Source organism: Ambystoma mexicanum, chromosome 8, assembly GCF_040938575.1.
Source record: "Ambystoma mexicanum isolate Mex_15411 chromosome 8, UKY_AmexF1_1, whole genome shotgun sequence".
NCBI classification, from domain to species: Eukaryota; Metazoa; Chordata; class Amphibia; order Caudata; family Ambystomatidae; genus Ambystoma; species Ambystoma mexicanum.
Genome location: NC_090929.1, coordinates 1183081421 through 1183103005, shown reverse-complemented (window position 1 = coordinate 1183103005; position 21585 = coordinate 1183081421). Strand labels below are relative to the sequence as shown.

Below are 21585 nucleotides of genomic sequence, written 5' to 3'. Positions count from 1 at the left end.
TGGTTGTGATTTGTTGGGTTTTGCCATTTCTCTGTGTGTGACATGCATGCATGTGCACAGGCATTTGTACTCACCAATGAGCCATGTGTCGACATGCCTCCCAGCTTCCAGGTCCCGGTTTAGGGGTGACATTCTGAATATGAAACTATCATGGGTGGCCCCTGCATAGTTTGTGTAGACAGAAATGATTATTCCCTTGCCATCGCATACCACCTGCATGTTGATGGAATGCCAGTGCTTGCAGTTGTGACAGATGTGCTCAGTGGCACTAGGAGGACGTAGTGTTACACATCGCCGCAAGTGGTCTTTATGGGCACGGACCCGCTTGTGCGGCGCTCTGATTCCTAACATTTCTAAGATGGAAGCTGGTGATTCTCCCCGACTGGCTAGTAGCGTTCTAGTAGTTGCACGCTCCCTTGACGTGCGGATGACCGATCACGTGATCCTTTATCCGGAAACGAAGCGGCCAGTGCTTCGCGTCGCTTCTGCCTTTGACGCTCCGTGAGTTCGCTTCTGAATCCTCTCTCTCCATGCTCTCATTTCCCTTTGTGTTTGCGGTTCCTACTTACCCTCTGTTACTTTCTCTCTTCAGATCCTTCCCTCAGCTTTCGCTGGTTTCGTTCTCAGTCGGCTTCGCGAATCAATCTTATTTGTCTGCCATTCCGGCCAGTTCCCCATCTGAGTAAGTTCCCTTTCTCTAGGATTCCCTTGAGTATTTTTACCTGGTCCTCATCTCCTGTTATCCTTCCAGACACTCCCGACTCTACCGAAGCTTTCCTACTCAGCCAGGTTCCAGATCCGAACTCTCGTCTCTTTCCCTCAGTCCTTTTCGGGTGAGAGGATTTCCATTGATCTCTCCTTTCCTTTCCCTTCTTTGGGCCCTCCTCTAACCTGCTCCCTATTTCTTCCCTTCTCATTCCTGCAGACAAGGTGTCTTGTGTGAGTCCCGGGGGTTCCTGTCGGAGACGTCCAACCTTCCACCATTAGCCTGATCTGCACGAGCTGGGATTTCGTCCAGGGTTTTCTTCTCATTGAGGGTTTCCCTGGGAGTCCTGCCCGCTCTCCTGGGTCACATTACCCTGGGCTGAGTGGCCAGGGCTGTCACTGGGAAATCTTCACAGCTACATTAATTCTCCCAGTTGGAGTCATTGATTGCCAAGGTGAGCTGTTTGTGAGTTATTACTAAAATTAGTACTACAACAGCTTATATTACTCATAATTATACCGTGCATTAACAGTAAGCGACGCCCGAAGGAATATTGGCAATCGGAATTCCAAATGGAACAACAAATGCAGCAGCTAATGGCGGCCATGCAGGCCATGTCATTAGAGGTACAATCCTTGAAACAGGATAATGCTCAACTACGACATCAAGTAGCTAGAGCCTTTTCAGACACTCCCCCGTGACCCCTACAGACTAAAAGAATTCCTTGACAGTTGTACCATCCAATTCACTTTCAAACCTCGCATTTTCCCTACCGATAAAGATAAGGTAGGCTATGTTATTTCACACCTTTCTGGTCCAGCGTTAGCTTGGGTGACCCCTTTAGTTACCTCCAACAATGTTATTCTTGATTCTTACATCGCCTTCACTAACAGCTTCAAAACCATGTTTGGAAGAAAGGAGATTTCGGTTGCCACACAAGAGAGACTTCTCGATTTAAAACAAGGAAACAAAGAATTACTTTGGTATATCACTCAGTTTAAACAACTATCCTCTGTACTAGGCTGGCCAGATGAAGGTCTCCTCATCATTGTCTTTCTCAAGAATCAGTGGGGATCCGTATACCTTCAGATGAGACTCTCAAACCAGCTGTATCTTCCATCAGTCAACTTGAGATTCCTGACTGTCATGAGCCTTACAGATCAGTGTTTGAAAACCCTGAATTTCCTAATCTCCCTCCTCATCGAAGAGATGATTGTCACATAGACCTGCTTCCCGATCAGCCCATTCCCTTTGGCCGCATGTACGTTCTTTCTCAAAAAGAAAAGTCGGCCTTAAAAGTATACCTTCAAACCCATAGACGGAATCGTCTCATTTCTGAGTCGGTGTCTCCTGCAGGGGCATCATTATTCTTTATCCCCAAAAAGGACTCAGATGAGCTCCGTCCCTGTATTGATTATCGTGGTCTCAACAAAATAACCACTACTGACAAATGCCCCATGCCTCTCATCACGGACATTGTTGAAGCTGTTCGAGGGGCTTCTTGGTATACCAAGTTGGATCTTCGTGGTGCATACCATCTTATTCGTATTGCACCTGGAGACGAATGGAAGACCGCATTCCGGACTCCCTTTGGACATTATGAATATCACGTAATGCCATTTGGCTTAGTGAATGCTCCTGTGATATTTCAGAGATTCATGGACCATCTATTTGCCGACATATTGTTCCGGTTCGTAATCATCTATCTCAACGATATCCTTGTTTACTCCAACAACCAAGAGGAACATATTCATCATGTTAACACCGTGCTAGAACGCCTGCAATCCAACCATCTCTACTGCAAAGCATCCAAGTGTGTATTCCATCAGATAAAAGTTACCTATCTAGGATTTGTCCTATCTTCCCAGGGTATTTCCATGGACCCCAAGAAGATATCCGCAGTGGTGGATTGGCCTATTCCAACAGGGATAAAGGACATACAGAGGTTTTTGGGGTTCGCAAATTTTTATCGTAAATTTATTCCTTCCTTCTCAGAAATCATACTTCCCTTGACTCGACTTCTCAAGAAAAGGGTATCATTTGTTTGGAATGAATCAGCTCAGAAGGCATTCGATATTTTGAAGGAAATGTTTACGTCCTCAATCATTGTGATCAACCCTGACCAATCCAAACAATTAATTGTCGAGACAGATGGTTCTCAGAATGCGTTATGAGCTGTGTTGTTACAGTCATCAGAACAAGGTGAAGAAAGACCGGTGGCATACTTATCCAAGACATTTAATTCTGCTGAGATAAATTATTCGGTACTTGAGAAGGAACTGATGGCTATCAAACGCGCCTTTGAGGAATGGAGACATTTGCTTTTGGGTTCACCCTTTCCTGTCTTGGTGCGTACAGATCACCAAAATCTCAAGGTTCTTCAAAATGCTTACACCACAAACAGCAGACAAGCATGTTGGGCTTACTTCTTCTTACCTTTTCGGATAGAATTTATTAACTGGCCTGGCAGACAGAATTTAAGAGCAGATGCTTTATCCCGTAAGGATTCTCCAACTTCTTCTTTTTGCCCAGAAAAGATGTTTCCCAGTGCTCGGTTCATTGCAGTACTTACTGATTTCCTGCAAGAGGTACGAACAGCCACCACTCTTAATAAAACTTTCTGTGAAGACCTGGCATCTACTTATCATCTCTCCAAGGAAACAAAATACTACTTTCATGGTACTCAAGTTTTGATTCCCGTTCCTTCTTTACAACTGGAGGTGTTAAAAATCTGCCATGACTCACGAGCTGCAGGACATAGGGGTGTACTTCCCACATTGGAACTCATCCAACGACATTTCTGGTGGCCTTCCATGAGATCTGATGTCCGGGACTATGTTGCCGCCTGTAAGATCTGCGCTCTTGCCAAGTCTCCTCGCTCACCACCGTTAGGGTTATTAGCAAGAATGCCCATACCAAACCGTCCTTGGCAGATAATTTCCACTGATTTCATATCTGACCTACCGCCATCAGCGAATATGACTACTATCATGTTAACGATCGATTACTTCACCAAGTTAGCACACTTTACTCCTTTGCGAAGATTACCAAATGCTCCTTCCATGGCCAACATTTTTCTCTCTGAGGTGTTTTCTCGCCATGGTCTACCAGACACTATTGTGTCGGACAGAGGTCCCCAGTACACCTCTCTCTTTTGGCAACAGGTTTGTCGCATTCTGGGTATTAAACGTGCCCTCTCTTCTGGATACCATCCCCAGATGAACGGTCAAACTGAGCGATTGAACCAAACCCTCGAGGGATACTTACGGTGCTTTATTTCTGCGGCTCAAGACAATTGGGTGGAACTGCTCCCACTTGCAAAGTTTGCATACAACAATTCTTTACATTCTGCTCTCCAATCCACTACCTTCTTTTGTACCTATGGTTATCACCCTTCCGTTGCTCCGAATGTGTCTCCCTCCGATTCTGGCTGTCCGGGTGTGGATTCTCTGATTGCAGATATCCATGAGGGACAGAGACTGGCTAAGCAATCGTTACAGAAAGCTCAGGATCGAGCGAAAAGTATGCTGATCTTTGTCGTTGAGACTTTAAGGAACTGACCATCGGGGATTCGGTCTGGTTGGCTTCCAGATTTCTTCCTCGTCATTTGGTCCCATCCAAGCTATCTCCCAGGTACTTTGGTCCCTTTCTAGTCCTCTCCAAGATTGGGACGGCCGCTGTCCGACTTGCCTTACCTGCTTCCTGGTCTCGGATTCACCCGGTTTTCCACCTGTCTCAGATTAAGCCAGTGGTGCGGGATCGTTTTCATCACGATGGAGATTCTCTACCGCCTCCGATTCTCACTGACAGTGGTCCTGAATTTGAGGTAGCTGCTATCTGTGACTCACGATTCCATTGTGGTCGATTGCAGTTTCTGATTGACTGGAAGGGTTATTCTCCTGCTGAAAGAACTTGGGAGCCAGCTTCTGGGGTTCACGCACCCCGTCTTGTGGGGCATTTTTTCCTGCTTCATCCGGGTAAACCCGGGGTGCCCTCCCGGAGGAGGGGGCATACTGTTACACATCGCCGCAAGTGGTCTTTATGGGCACGGACCCGCTTGTGCCGCGCTCTGATTCCTAGCATTTCTAAGATGGAAGCTGGTGATTCTTCCCGACCGGCTGGCAGCGGTCTAGTAGTTGCACGCTCCCTTGACGTGCGGACAACCGATCACGTGATCCTTTATCCGGAAATGAAGCGGCCAGTGCTTTGCGTTGCTTCTGCCTTTGACGCTCCGTGAGTTCGCTTCTGAATCCTCTCTCTCCATGCTCTCATTTCCCTATGTGTTTGCGGTTCCTACTTACCCTGTGTTACTTTCTCTCTTCAGATCCTTCCCTCAGCTTTCGCTGGTTTCGTTCTCAGTCGGCTTCGCGAATCAATCTTATTTGTCTCCCATTCCGGCCAGTTCCCCATCTGAGTAAGTTCCCTTTCTCTAGGATTCCCTTGAGTATTTTTACCTGGTCCTCATCTCCTGTTATCCTTCCAGACACTCCCGACTCTCCCGAAGCTTTCCTACTCAGCCAGGTTCCAGATCCGAACTCTCGTCTCTTTCCCTCAGTCCTTTTCGGGTGAGAGGATTTCCATTGATCTCTCCTTTCCTTTCCCTTCTTTGGCCCTCCTCTAACCTGCTCCCTATTTCTTCCCTTCTCATTCCTGCAGACAAGGTGTCTTGTGTGATTCCCGGGGGTTCCTGTCGGAGACGTCCAACCTTCCACCAATTGCCTGATCTGCACGAGCTGGGATTTCGTCCAGGGTTTTCTTCCCATTGAGGATTTCCCTGGGAGTCCTGCCCGCTCTCCTGGGTCACATTACCCTGGGCTGAGTGGCCAGGGCTGTCACTGGGAAATCTTCACAGCTGCTTTAATTCTCCCAGTTGGAGTCATCGATTGCCAAGGTGAGCTGTTTGTGAGTTATTACTTAAATTAGTATTACAACAGCTTATATTACTCATAATTATACTGTGCATTAACACGTAGAGCCACATGGGTGCAATCAATGGAAGCAATCACTTTGGAAAAGTGTGCCACCCCGTAAAGGTCCTGGACCAAGGCCTGCCTTTTTGCGGGTGTTCTGGGCATGTATATGTGCCTGATAACTGAGGGGCCTGCAGTCATGATAGCCAACACCTGCTTTAGACAGCGCGACTGCGTGGGCTGTGAGAGGTCCCCATCTATGGCACTTGTCTGCTGAAATGACCCAGTGGCCAAGAAATGCAGTACATTGAGCACCTTTTCCAAGTGGGTGTTTGGGAGCACAGGGTGGGTGAAGTGAGGTCATCCTCCCACTCAGCAACCAGGTCTAGGATGATATGGGGTGGAAACCTGTACCTGCCACAGATCTGGTCATCAGGCATCCCAAAAAGGCTGGTACTGGGTAAAAAAATGCGGGGCCTGGCTAATCCTTCTTTTCCTGCAGTGTCCCACGACCACTGATGCGAGGAGCGGTACATTCATCATAGCGGTATGAGCTTGTTGGTTGTTTGCGTGTACTTTTATGCTGCGTGGGGGCGCTTACTCCAGCTTTCGTCTGGCGTACGTATTTCTGGCTTAGCGCATCTTTTGTGGCGCATGGGTTTGTCCTGTTCAATTCCATGAATACGTGTTGTTAGCGCGCATGTGGGCGTTGCAAGGATTTGGCAGTGGTACTTCCCCCATAACGCCCACATTTTCGTGTGTTGTTACCCATGCCGCGTGTTCTGCCCCCTTTTTAGGTGTGTGCGCTGGGCGGTGTGCACCTTCACTGGCCGTCTCGTGCACAGCCTTCGGAATGTCGCAATGACGTGTGCCCACACAGATTCAGCGCAGATCACAGGTAAGCCACGAACAGCGCCTTCGATGAATCGCCAAACGGGCGCTTGCGCGGCTTTCGCATGCGCGTGCTGCGATTTTCACGCTTGCGCCCCCGTTTTCAGCGCATATTAATTCCATGAATTACCCCGAATGTGTATAGTGAGTTTACTATGCAAGGCTAGTTTATTATGTAATGTGGTTTGCTTCCAAGGCATTGTTATAAAGTGTTATTTAAGCACATGAAATGCAAAACAAAACCTTAATAAATATCTGTATCAACAAATACTGGGAAGATGTGCTCCGTTGATTAAATTGTCCACATCCAGGTTTCACCACTTAACCAAGGTGTGGGATCCTGGGAAAATCATTTAATCACACTGTGTCTTAACTGTAGCTCTGTTAATGATTCTGATTCACTTAATAGATTATGTTAATATATCATGCTATTCTGAAAAAAGCCTAATCACTATAGAGTTGCTTCATATACAATAATAGTATACTTTATGTATTTTGCACCACAATATTATTTGCCACTTGTGTTACTTGTGACAACTTATTCTAAATCCACTTCCATAGTGTCTCCAAGTATCAAAAGCTGATGATGCTCCTTGCAGTGTCCTTTTCTTTGAAGTCACTTCTGTTGGTGCAATTCATATGCAAATTAGGAGGTTTGCATGTATTTTTCCCCAGAGCGTCTCGTTAGCGCTCTAATAGATGAGTGTCCTGCATCTGTAATGATCCTGCAGTTTTATTTTTTCTGTTATGTGTTAAAATACTATCTGCCAATAATGTTACCAACAAAGTAGATTGGGGCAGAGGAGGGCGGTTTGAGGGTGCGAAAGAGACCGTATGGAATAGCGTGCATTGCATTTGGGGGGAAGAGTAGCAGGACTATAGGATGGATTCAATGAGCAACTGGGAAGTGATATTGTTTGGTCATTTATGGAACCAATGTGAAATGCAAAATAACGAGTCACATTAAAAGACTCCAGAACCTTTTCCACCCAAAAAGTGACACCATATTCAACTAGATACAGACAAAGTGATCTTTTCTCTACAAATAAATAGTATTATCGTGAAGATCGGCGAGCCATCAACTCACTCCTCTGAAAACACCAGCACTGGTTATGAGGAAGACTTTTGGAAATAATACAAATAAAACTTTCAGATTTCCATACCAGGAAAGAACCGTAGCCACAAATCACGTACAGCACTAAAAAAAAGGTGTTTATCCTTAACTGGGACTCTTACAAATAGTAAGGTTCAGCATAAAGCAATAGGCTCGCCTCTGTACGAGGTCATTGTTTTCATGATCATGTCCAGTTCCGTGAGTTTCGTTTCCCGGGGACTGGGGCTGCTGGCATTTGCTTTCTGTGCCCGAGTTTCATTTTCTGGTTTCCATTCAATCCAGTGCGCCCCTCTCAAGTCACATGACACTGGAGATAGGTTTATGAAATTGGTTTCTGTAAGAGCACTGAGCACCCCAGGCAGTCTACTGGTAGCAGAGGAGGAGACTGTCAATCGGATTCTGAGTGGACGAAAAGAGCGGAAAATATGTGGTAAGGCAAGATTCAGAAGGCGCGTATGTCGTTTTATTTACATGCCATTTTCTCAAAGCAGAGCTTGATTGGTCCTGTCATAATAGCAGACAATGACGTTGCATTATGGTACTTCACCAGTTTTGACGTTGCTTTATGGTTTTTCACCAGTGTAATTATAATTGATTATTTATAATGCGCTTAATACCCAGAGGTTTCGAAGCACGGACCTGGGGATCAAACCTGTGTTGTTCTGTGTTGTTTTGCTGTCACAGCGAGTGCTTTGCCACTAAGCTATCCTCCCAGCCCGAAGTATGCTAGCATGTGTAGTGTTTTACTTTTGGATATATATGCTGAAACTATTGCATTAGAGTAAAGCTAGGGAGAATTGGCATATGAGGAGGTACACAAAGTGTGTAGGTGCTGTTTGGTTATTTTCCCTCCCACTTCCTGCTCCTCCCGCCTTCAACACATTCTGCTCAGATCTATAACTATTTTTTTTCAAGCCCTATAATCAAACTTTGTGCTCTTAATGCCTGCTGGTGTTTTTTCACAGCAGTCTTCTGTGAGTTAATGACTTAAATGGAGTTTTAAACCTGATACTAATATAGCATTAAACCCCCTTTCCAAGGGCTGGAACGCGGGTATCGGCCCGGCAGCCCAAGGTGGCACCGGTCCGTTACTCTTTGTTCCAGCCCTTGGAAGGGGGGAATAAGACCAGGGATTTGATGCTTTGTTATGAGCAGGGTGCTTGCAGAAAGGAGGTAGGGGATGTGGCAGAACACTGGGAATAATAATTCCTTTTTGGGGTTCGGGAAGGACAGGAGGACACATGAGAGAGGTGGGGGAGGTAGGCAGGAAGACGCCTGTATAGTTGTTCTGTTCGGGAATGGGGAGGGAAGCACACAAGTGAGGTGAAGGAGGATGACAAGGATTGTGTCTTTCCTTTTTAAAGGGGGGGAAGGAAGCTTTGTGTTGAGGTAGTCCCCTGTGGATTCCCCTCTCCACCTCCCCCAATGCTGGTCCATGCGGATGATGCATTGGGTGGAAGAGGAATGTGGGGGTGGGACTACACAACATGAAGTTACAGATGGGCTGTTGTCAACTCTGAATCATTGTCTGCCGTCGTTCTCGATGTCACTTGGAACCTTCAGGGGAGAATATATCCCACAATTGAGAGCTATCCATCTATAATTATATAATATTTTCTTTGATTTCAATAAATGTTTCCAATTATATTTCCCAATTTTCAGGGTATATAAGCCGAGCCGATCCCATGTGAAATCATGACATGTACATAGATATGAGCTGCATTCACAAGACATTGCATGTGTTGAGGTGTTGCACATTTCTGTGTGCGATCAGTCACAGCTTCATATAAACCCAATTCTGTTCGAGTGAAGAAACATGTGCTTAATGTTCTACAATACAATACAACTATTACTGCATGAAATAAGTCAGTCAATTACAGAGCATGTGTACAGGTGTTCTGTAAGAAAAGACAATCAAGGGGAAAGTTTCTCTGCCGCTAAAGTACACAAAGATGCTCAACAATTACAGAAAACAGCACTCTAAAATTAGATCTTGAGTGGTATGCAATTACTTTAATTTGTAATAATAATGTAGCATTTATATAGTGTTACGAACCTTCAGGTATCTGAGCGCTGCATATTATTTATTAACCAGGGAGTGTGGTGCTCATTTATCGGCCTCGGGAGGATAAAAGGCTGAGTTTGGCCCTGCCGGGATTTGAACCCGTATCAGCAGGCTCTGCACGATGTCAAAGCTCTTACTCGCTGTGCTATCTGACCAGATACGCTTTTTAGAAATGTGATGGGAGTGTAAAAGAGGCCTTTGAAGGCTGAAACCCAAGCTGATAGTGGAGTACGTGTTAGCGGGCCTGCAGATTATATTTATTTAGAAATATATGAACTGCACCCTTGGGCTGACTGTTACAGGTTTGAGCTCCTGTGAAGATTATGAGACCCCCTGCACCTTCTCTTACACCACCACCCTCATCCCCATTATACCTTACCCCAGTTTACCATATATCTGTTTGTGGTAAAAAAAAATGTGTCAAAGAAATGCGGCAAAACCGAATTCGGTTAAGTTGTCTTTCGGCAAAAGTGAGCTAGACCGGCGTAAGAGCCACACAACACTCTATGGTTTCTGGGTGGGTGCATCACCCACATTGATGTAGGCAGGAGCTACTGCTGGGGAACCAGGAGCGAGTACACAATGCACTGCAAATCTAGCTTCCACACGAGCTGCACACTTTACAGTTTTGCCCATCATGAACGCTCCAGTAAAATTTAATGTGTTATAATTCTATTTTATGTACACGCTCAAACATTCACAATGAATGTCACATACGCATGTTTGTAAAGCGCCCTGAGCCGCAAAAAGTAGCTCCTCGCCACTGTTGGATTAGGGTAGGAGCAGGAATTTCAAACCCTGTTATTAAAAGTGGTCTGGTTTATACAATGTAACATTTAGCCCAGTGAGACAAACGAGAAAGTGAAGTTCCAAAACAAAAAACGCTGGAATCCTCATTTTACAACACAACATCATGAAGACCAATAGTTCTGTAGATGGGTTCATTGGCTGCCAGGTTTCTCTTACAAACAATACTAACACATAATCCCTCGGTATGCCACACACACTTTTTGAAGGACCAAAACAATATGTATATGTATGGAAGAATATGTATCATGTTATCATATTTTGCTTGGCTTCAACACAAGATACAATGGTTTGGGTCCCCCCACATCTTTGTTATTGCTGCTAGCACCCACCAGTTAAGTTTGTACCTACCGCATAGCTTGACATGTGTTACCATCGTGTTTGCTAATCCAGCACACACCTTGTTTGCTCGATTAGCAAACAAGATAGTAACCCCTGTTCGTTTGATGACAGAGCGGAAAAGCATTAAAACTGCCCTATCAAACTGCAGTGAATGGTATGTCTATACGGAGTACAGGTTGCCAGGTTACCAGATCACAAACAAAATATGACAATGCTCATTGAAAGGATTGGTTCATCACTCTGCACAAAACGTGCACACAGTGTGCATGAACTGAATGCAAGCAATTCACAATGAAATGCAAGGGGGGTTGTGCATCTGGCAAACGTGCACAAACCGCCCTGTGTGCACACAGTTATGTAACTGGGTGGAAAGAGCTGGGCAGAAGTGTGTTTGAACACAAATAACAGAATCTTTGCAAATTAAAATTGGAAGTTGGAAAAGGAGATTGCAAGTGAGGGACAAAGGGTCAATGCCTCAGGCATTTGGTGATTCACTAAGCAGTAACAAAAACGTGTCTTTACATTTCGCTTTAAAAATTTCAGCATTAAAAAAAATCGCGGGATGTGACCAGTGCAGTTTGTGAGCGGTTTTTACAAGGCATCCGCAGATTTGATTGAAAAAAAACCGGTTACATTTGTTCGAATGTTGACAGTATAAAAAAACGAACAGCCGAAATTTCGAATGCGTTTACCATTCGTTGCCTTTATAGTGAACAAGGGGGGCAGGGGCTGCAGGGGTGTCCCCCGCACCCTTGTTCACTATTAAGGCATCAGCAGCATAACGTTAGAAAAAAAGAGGACCCTGCAGCACCAGTTGCCATGCATGTAAGTGAAGGGAACCAGCGTCGCAGAGAGATGCAGGAGACGACGGCACACAAGGAGGTGTGCCGCTCACAGGTAAGGGGGAGCGGGGAAGTGGGTTATCAGAAATGTTCGGGGAGTGAAAACCGAAAGTCTTTTTCGTTCAGATGACTTTGCGTTTTTTCTCCCTCGAACATGTCTAATTCGTTTAATTCACAGTAATACTTTTTTCCATATATTTTACTATCATGAGGGACACTTCACCCACTAAAACCTTTCTCCTTCTGCAGTGAAGTGAGTGACACTGGTATTGGATGGTGCACTCTGATTCCCTTCAGAGTCTCTTCCTTTATTAGGCCCCCACAAACAACCATATACAGTATTTGCTGTCAGACATGACCAAGGTTAGCTTAAGACAATGTCTTCCGAAAAAATAAAATCCTTGCTTCCACTCTACAACTTCTACTCAACTGCTGAAGTCCATTTAGATCAGAGGTCTTCAAACTATAGGGCTGGCCCCCCTAGAGGGGCTGGAAAGATGTCCAGGGGTGGGTGCAAAGCCCTTAAAAAATGCAGCGACTTCATTTAATGGGAAACATAAGCAGATATGGCTTATGGGGAGGCCTGGCAACAATATTTGCACTCAAGGGAGGCTCGGCAACAGGGAATATGGCAACCAAACACATCTCAAGGCCCTTTTCCACCAAACAGTATTCCTATTTTGACCACATCCCACAATCTTGCAAGAACCTCATTGGACCTGCACATGCCATGCATCATGTTCATGAATGGTTGCATTATATAAAGAAGTGTTGGCAAAGCCAACAGTTTTGGCTTTTGTATAGATATCTGACAGGCATTTTACAGGCAGTGTCTTAACAATGCTCCTTGGGAATAAGATGGCAACAGTGGTCAATTGTGTTAGTACCTGGGCATATTATGGCGTCAATGGCAACCTATCTATTGCCTATAACAGACCCAAACATACTGAGTTTCCCAATGATTTTTTTTAACAGAAAATCGGTATGAGACAGATGCAAGGACCTAAATTGCTCAATAAGTAAGTGACCGAAGACACACTCAGCGAAGACAATTTTAATTCACCAGAAACTGATTTTCAACTAAGATTAAGCTATTAGCTTTCAGTAGACTGCTTGGATTAGCAAACTCTTAAAAGCATACAGATAGTTCAAAAAGATCCTGGGTGGGGTGTTTTGTGAGATGAGGGACCGGTAGTCAGTGGGAATGTCCAAATGAACCAGCGTGACCATGGGCAGTCAGTGGGGAGGGTAAGGTGAGCCAAACAGCACCCACAGGCTGTGTATCCCTCCCTGCATCACATATTTCTCCTATCGTGTTATCCCATGCCAATAGTGTTGGCTAATAGGCAGCACTCACAGCTCCTGCTAAAAGACAAAACTAGAACTATTCACAAGCAGGCTGTACTCCCTGGTGTGAAATCCTAGCAAGGCTAGTAAATTCCCTTTCTAGAAGTGCAGTAAACCACAAATGAAAAATCCAGAAGCAAGGTTTATGTTACACACTAACATTGTTGAACATTCACTGTCCATATCTTTCAGCCCCTAATTGTTATCATGTGCTCTGTAATTGCTGTGCTACTATGTTCTGTAAATGTTGTGTTTGAACTGTTCTAATAAGATTCATTTTTCTGCCGTATACCCCATAATGGTTAGTCATTATTTGTTTTGATCAGTATACCCACTTTGACTTTGCCCACTTTTTCTCATCGAAGGTTCTCTCTCTTCGTCAAAACATTGAAGCCTTGAAGCCTCCTTTCCTTCAGGCTCATCACCTCCCTCTTTTTCTATCCCTCCTGCCTCTATCTCTCATTTCGCTCCTATCTCCAACACAGATGTCCTTCTCATTCTTAACAATGCCCACCCTACTGCTACTCCCACCAATCCAATTCCCTCTGTTCTCATACCTAAGGTCTATCCCCTTCTCTTTCTTTAATGCCTGCCTCTCCACGTCTGTCTTTCCTGTCTCCTTTAAACATGCAACTAGCATTACCATTTTAAAAAAAATACACAGCTAATCCCCTGATTGTCTCCAATTTCTGTCCTATCTCTCTATTACCCTATCCCTCTAAGCTCCTTGAGCATCTAGTGTATTCTCAGATCTCATCTTTTGTCACTGATCTCTCTCTTCTTACTCATTTTCAATCTGGCTTTCGTCCTCTCCACTCTACTGAAACTGCTCTGATTTCTGTCCTCAATTCTCTTCTCTCAGCTCGATATTCTAAACACTCTTTCTTTCTCATTCCTCTCGATTCACCTGCTGCATTTGACACTGTGGATCACTCCATTCTTCTTGCTTCACTTTCTTCTTTTGGTATTAAGGGTTCTGTTCTATCTTGGTTTAGCTCTTATCTCTCTAATCAGACTTTCTCTGCCTCATGGGCAGGCAAAACCTCTATATCTTTCCCTCTTTAACATGGGGTACCCCTAGGGTCAGTCCTAGGCACTTGCCATTTCTCATTGTACACTTCACAACTCGTGGCTATTATCTCCTCCCTTGGTCTCTCCCTTCACTTCTATGCAAATGATACTCAGCTCTTTCTAACTTTCTCCTCCCTTGCTCTTGAAATTCACCACACCCTCAGAACCTGTCTCACCACTAATGAATATTGGATGTCTTCTCACTTTCTCACTCTTTCCCCCCATCCTGCACCCCAGTTCATATCCCCACACTCCCTCTAATCTTCCATTCTCTACCAATGCATGTAATCCTGGGCTCCACTTTGACTCTAATCTTTCCTTCTCCCACCACATTTCTCTCACCTCCCGTTCATGTAGTTTTCACCTACATAATATCTTTCAAGTTCGCCCCTTCCTCACTTTCCAGGCATGTAAACTTCTAATTTCCTCACTGATCTTCACTCCACTCTTTTACTGTTCTTCTACCTTCTTTGGTATTTCAAACTCTCGTCTTGCCCACTAAAGTCAGTCTTTAACTCGTCTATTCATTCTCGTTGTCTTCTTTCCTATCGAGTTTCTATTTCTGTCTTGCTTGCCACACTTGGTTGGCTTCCTTTCCATTCTCAAGTCAAATTTCACTTTCTTTGCCTTGCTTTTAAATACCTCGATGGACTTTCGCCTAATTATCTATCTGTGCTTTTATTATTCTATAGCCCGACCCGTTCTCTTCGGTCTTCCTCTCTATTCAGACTTGTGGTTCCTCGTCCTCCATGTGCCTAGTCTCGCTTTCGATTCTTTCAACTACTTGCTCCTCTCAACTGGAATGCCCTTCCACTCTCACTTTGATCTATCACTGTTTACTCTCTCTTTCGTGCTTCCTTGACATTCCATCTTCTTCAAATCCCTGAATGTTGGCTATCTGGATTTGATTGTGTTATTGTCTAACCATTTTTTTATTTTACTGTATTCAGTTTGAACTTTTCAGCGCTTTGGATTAAGGCGCTTTATAAAACATATATAAAATACAAATACAAATATGCAATGCAAATAAAGCTGCCACGATGTTCAGCTTTCTCTTGCCTGCTTCGTGCTAGGACCACGATTAACTAATAATAGCCTAAATAAAATGACCAGCATTGACAAAGCCAACAGTTTTGGCTTTTGCTATATCGTTGAAGAAGAAATGGGGCGTGAATGTAGAGAGGGGGCACATAGTGAAACGGTGGCCATATTGTATTTAATGCTTATACTATTAATGGTGAGTACAAACAGTTATACATGTATGCAAATACATGCACAAGTATGGAAGCACATTGTGATATATTACACATGAGAACACCTAAAAAAGTTAGATAAACTTTAATTAGGTAAATACTGTTTTTGAATATGTAGCATTATACACTAGAAATTATTTAAAAAATCTAAGCGACATCTGTACTGTAGCTCAATGGATTAATGTATGTGCTGCGTTTATCTAGGAGGAACATCGATTAACTCATACCAGCTGTTATTTTAGCATCACATAACAATTCAGCTTGCTTGATGTGCTATTACAATTGTCTGCAAATTGACCAGGTATGGTTCTCTTTTGAAATTGTGTTGCACCTCTTTATTCTGAGGTCATGTCATACCACAAGGCAATATACAGGCCTTGAAAACGCAGACAGTCACAAGCTTCCAAAATAACAAATATGTATTTCGGAAAGAGTGAAAACACGCCCCATTCCATTCAGGAGTTTCTTAACAAGTCCTGTTTTTGTATCTTGCTTCCTGGGACTTTTAGCTTTGCTTTTGCAATTATAAATACAGTAACTTAAGTCTCTTGGCATGAAAAGAATACAACAGCACTGCACAAGGACTCTTAATTGAAATGGTGCATGCCTTCATGGATGAAAGGTTGCTACTTTCCGACCTGAACAAACAAATACAAATCTGTTGGACTGCTGAACAAGTTGGCCAAATTGTCTATGGCAGATGAGGGGATTTAAGTGCATGCCATAATAAAGATTTAAAAATGCCGGCTTGTGAATTTTAATGTTCCGGACAAAAGATATGGGACAACACATGCAATGGTACAACAATATGACAAGTATAGCATCCTTATTGTTTTAAATTCTGTACCATTACGTGTGTTTCCAATACAACAAACGCATTTCTTATTCTCATCAGAACCATTCAGATGTTATGTTTTGTTAGTGGGTTTTATGCCATACACTGTTCCCGTTTGCATGGTGTCAATGGAGAAAACAAATAAATAACATGTATGGCTTTTAAATACAGCTCACAAATCGGCTACATTGTCAAATAATTCCATTGCTTGTTTAATCTTTAGAAAACAAAACAGATTATTTTTTTTAAAAACACCCTTCTGCAATACCATGAAAACACAAGCTAATTATAAGGTCATCTGTAAAACCCGCCAGTATGCGGTGTGCTACCACTGACCCTGTAATACCGTTTCAGCCTCCTGATATCCTGGTGCTACCGGGATATCATGAGCAGTGGCAGAATGGTAAATCCCCACAGGAATGGGGCCACTGAAGCACCGGCACCGTTGTGCTGGGAGTTCCATTGCCCCTGCCGGCATGTTGCTACCAGCACCCTTATTTCCAGACTGCCAAACTTGCAATGTGGCCCCATGGTCTCCTACAGAATTACCAATTACAAAAAGGAGGGATACAGAGAGACAAAGAAGGGTACTGCAGGAGGCAATCTGGCGTGAGGGAGCGAATGGTATAGAGAACCTTGTTGAGGCACTGGAGGGGCAGATAGGTGGTCAGTATGTGCCGTGGGAATAGAGCCTTGGTTTGCTCTGGTTGTCGAGGAAAGGTATACTGAGGAGTTGCAGAGTGATAGAGGCATGCACGCGAGTATGGAAGACAGGCCAAAGTGCCATGGCGAGAGATAATAGAAGGTTGAGTAGCCTGGGCTAGAGGAGAGAGCTAGGGATGCTCGGGAGGTGGTCCAGGGTGAGGGACCAGAGGAACTGTCACATGGACAGACACATGGACAGAGGTGGGGACATCAAGGGCAAGAGAGACAGTGTTGGTGCGCATACGGTGGAATGTATCCAGGGTAATAGCCATAATCCGAAGGCAGAATTTCACTGTAAGGGGGAGCATAGAAACAGGGTTGACAGAGTGCAACTTGATGATGATGACGACCTGGGGAAAAGGTACCCAAGGTGCTTAAGTGGAATAATAGGAAGAGTACTGTGGTTTGAATTGGATGTATGGGACAGCACAGTGAGTGGTGACAGACAGGAATAAGGGAGCAGGAAACCAGAATGGGGGAATTGAGGGGATAGAAAACCAGTGTGCAGGAATGGAGGGGTCAGAGAAACATGATGAGGGAATGAACGTGCTTACAGGCATCAGGATGTGCCTTTGCAGGTGGCAAGGAGCAACAATGATTGTTTTGTGTAGTGGAGCAGACAAAAAGGGTGGGAGACCTGGAAGTGGGGGGGAAGAAAGCAAGGTTGTGGGACTAGCGGGTAGGTCTAAGAGTAACAATAAAAGACTTTAAGGGTGGCAATGCTAGTCAGTTTCAGGGACAGCAGTAAGTGAGCAGATAGAAGAGGTTGAGGAGAGGGCAGATAGTCAGGGTGATGGTCTGGAACCTGAGAAACAATGTTAGCGTCTGAGAAGATGGGGAATGTGCTAGATGAGGAAGGTTAGGTGAAAAAAAGTTAAAACGATGGGCTGGAAAATCAGGCAGAAACCCAGTGTGTGGGCAGTGCCAGAATATGAACTGGTATGGCATACGGTATTGGCTGGATGACTGGAAGATGAGATATTGGGCCTCATTACACGTTGTGCGGTAATGGAATACCGTTACCGGTAATGATTTACCGGTACCGTTAATTCCCTAAGCAAATCACGACCCGGACCCACCGCTATCTGCGCACCCGTTAATTACGGTGCCACTAATAGCGGCAAGGCCGCGGGCGCGCGACCCACATGCCGGAATTAGCGCCATGGCGCTAATACCAGGCCATCACAAGCCATGCGGACATGCTATTAGCGGCATGTAAAACACCCAAAAACCCCTTACCGGCATGGCGCTAATAACGGCATCGAAAAGCACCCGTTAAGAGACCTGAGCAGTGCACCCATCAACTACAGGTGGACACAATCAGCACAGGTGCATGCTATGGGGACAGGCAGCACAAAAGAGCACACCACACCCCTACCCACACCCCTTCCCACACCAAGATGGTCCCAATAGCAGCAGCATGACATGACAGCCTTGACTACATGATAGCAGTGCAGCACCTACAACAACAGCCTGCACCAGAGGTGAGCCGTAACAGGCACCCATTACCCACACCATACAGGCGAAGACAGCCATCCACTGAGGAGGTGGCTCCTAACCCCTGTACGGAACCCACAGAAACATCAGGAAGAGGACAACAATATAGTACATCCTTCCAATGACAGTGCTCCGCTGCCTAAGCGGCCTGGGTGTGGCACTCCTGTACGGCCGTGTCAAAGTGGCAAAGACAACCATGGCATGTGTAGAGCATCACAAAATGTGCATATGATGGAATGTGCCTATGCCACTTGAAATTGACATGCAACCACCAGAAGAGTATGATGTGGCTGGGGATGAGTGCGGGTGGAATGCCCCAGCAGGACATGAAACAGGCAGTGCCAAGGAGGCACACGATGTGCATCAGCATCTGATTCTGCAATCTCATCATGCACCAAGGTGAAATAGCATGGACGTAGATGGGAATCGTTGCCCTGGTGCATGTTTCGAGGCCCACAAAGGACCCTGTCCACAATGAATGACACATACACAATAATGGAGACCACGCTTGGGTTTCAAACTCTGAACAGTGTATATTGAACATATCGTGGCACTAAAGTGCATAACCCAAACTCCCAAAATACACCCTTACCCCCCCTCAACACACCCAAACACACCCTTACCCCCTCCCCCCTCAACACACCCAAATACACCCTTACCCCCCTCAACACACCCAAACACACCCTTACCCCCTCCCATCTCAACACACCCAAATACACCCTTACCCCCCCTCAACACACCCAAACACACCCTTACCCCCCCTCAACACACCCAAACACACCCTTAGCCTCCCCCCCTCAACACACCCAAATACACCCTTACCCCCCCTCAACACACCCAAACACACCCTTACCCCCCTCCCCCCTCAACACACCCAAACACACCCTTACCCCCCTCAACACACCCAAATACACCCTTACCCCCCCCCCCCTGAACACTCCCATGTGAGTCTCATGACGTGAATGTGTCCATTGCCACATGTGGCACACGAATCCTGGTGGCCCTATTTGCCAGTGCCTGCATCGTCATCTTGTGGCTGTGAAGCCGTGCGCCGCAGTTTTCCGCATAGACCGGCGCAGGGGACTAGTCTGGCGTGAACTCCCAGACGAGGAGGGGCCTGGTTCTTCCTGGGCCGGGAGTGGGCACCGACGCTCATTAGCGTCTGCTATGCGGTTCATGGCCTGCCGCAGTTGGGCAATTTCACTGCAGATTCGGCTGGTGCATGCCTCCATGCCCTCCGTTGTCTGCTGTGCAAGTGTAGCAATGTCCTCCCTCAGGCGGGCTGTCTCTGCCACATGTTGACCTACTAGGCCACTCATCTCGGTCTGCCTCTGGTAGATGGACGAGAGGTCATGTCGCATGGTGGGTGCTGGTGGGATGGCTGATGCACCTGGTCCCATTGCACTTGCATCAGGAGAGGATATCTGGGGGCTCCATATCCCTTCAGGGGTGGGTGAATCTCCATGACTACCCGGACCTGAGGATTACCTCGGGCTTGCCAGTAAGGGGCATGTTGGTCTGGGGCTCTGGCTATCAGCATCAATGGCAGGTGTGTCCTCCTCATCTGAAGGTGGGGCCATGGCTGCTGCTTCACCCATTGAGCTGGTGGCAGCAGAGTGCATCCCCTCGATGCTGCCCTCACCTACTGGGAGACACACTTCCGTGGGTGCCACGACGGGAGCAGCCATGGCCTGTGGATGCGTGCAACTGGTGTTCCTGCTGCTTTTGTCCCTGTGGTCATGGACACTCGTCCTGGCTGCCCTTGTGGATGTGGCGGTGTCCCCTGTGGCATCCCTCCTTGCTTTTTTGCTGGATGTGAGAGCAGGTGTGGAAGTGCGTGCCTCCTCAGTGTCAGTGTGTGAACCTGCAAGGGTGAGAAATGTTGACAACCATCAGTAATGGGTCGACCTGCCTTGAGCAAAATGAATACCTCATGCCGTTCTATGCATTCCGGGCTCTTTAGTGTGGATGCAGGTAATGGGGATGTTGGGTGGGTCATGCATGAATGGGTCTGTGTTGTACGGGCATGTGGTGATGCATGCATGTCTGTTTGTGGCTGCAGCCACGGCATTCATATGGACACATGATTGGGGGGAACATCACACTTTACTGTGCATTGTTTGATGCATACACTCACCTCCATCGGACGAAACGGCCACGCCATGCTCCATTTGTCCAACTCCCTCAATGCATTCCACCCCGATGGTTGATGCACATGTCTCCTCCCACTCAGTGAGCTTGATTGGCGATTCACTGCCTCCTCCTGTGCCCGTAGCCATGTTGCGGTTCACGGATAGAATGTTCCGCACACGGAGCCGGAGGTCATCCCACCTCTTTCGGCAGTCTTTGACTGTGCGGGTTGTGGTGCCTACCGCGCTGACCTTGTGGGCTACCTCTTCCCAGATGGCCTTCTTCCTCACAATGGTCTCCCGACGCATGTCGTTGTTGAAGACAACATGAGCATTGTCTGCTAGTGTCTGCGTTAGCATGAGGAGCTCCTCCTTGCAAAATTTCTCCTTGCGTTGCCGCTCAGACGATTTCTTAACGGCCTTGGGCATCTTCACGGTGTCCTTGGTGTTTTTCCCAACGTGGTTCCTGGTAAGGTGTCCTGGTTAAGGAGGATGGCAATGGATTGTGTTTTTAAAGATGGCCGCCGTGCTCTTTCCCGTTCCGGTGCGATGACGCTATTTCCGGTTCCGCAATATTACGGAAACCGCTATTAGCGGTGAACGCTAATGGCGGTCACCGCTATTTGCGGAAACCGCTATTTGCATGTGGCGGCAGGTCGGAAGTGCTAACAGCGCTTTCGTGGATGCCGTTAAGGGACTTTTTGGGGAGTTTAGCGGCATGGCGGTAGGCTCATTACCGGCATGGCGGTAGGCTCGTGCCCGCGATCTCGTAATGGCATGCAATTTGCGGCCTCTTGCGAGGGCGGACACGCTAATTACGCCATTACCGTGTAATGAGGCCCATTGTGTCAGAATGTGAAATGGGGCAAAGTGTCCAGATGAGGAATTGAAGGTGTAAGAATGGCACACTGAGAAGCATACATAAGGGGTAGATGGTTGGGACATGGATGCAAACCCACTCGCATGATGATCTGCAACTCTACCTCTCTCCCCTGAACGCTCTCAAGTCCTCCCTTGTTAGCGCAAAAAGGGAATTCTAACTCACCCTCATTTACTCTCATTCCAAGCATC

The 21585-nt window shown here is 46.1% G+C and overlaps 1 protein-coding gene across 1 annotated transcript in view; it reads left to right on the top strand.

Annotated features, from left to right (window-relative positions):
* The first annotated feature begins 7880 nt into the window (after nucleotides 1-7880).
* The window catches only part of LOC138472871 (interferon-induced protein with tetratricopeptide repeats 5-like), a 219779-nt gene continuing 206074 nt past the window's right edge, over nucleotides 7881-21585 (top strand). The window contains exon 1 of the mRNA XM_069611263.1: nucleotides 7881-8051. Within this exon, the coding sequence (XP_069467364.1) occupies nucleotides 8047-8051 (5 nt within the window). The 5' untranslated portion in view covers nucleotides 7881-8046. The remainder of the gene's footprint in view (nucleotides 8052-21585) is intronic.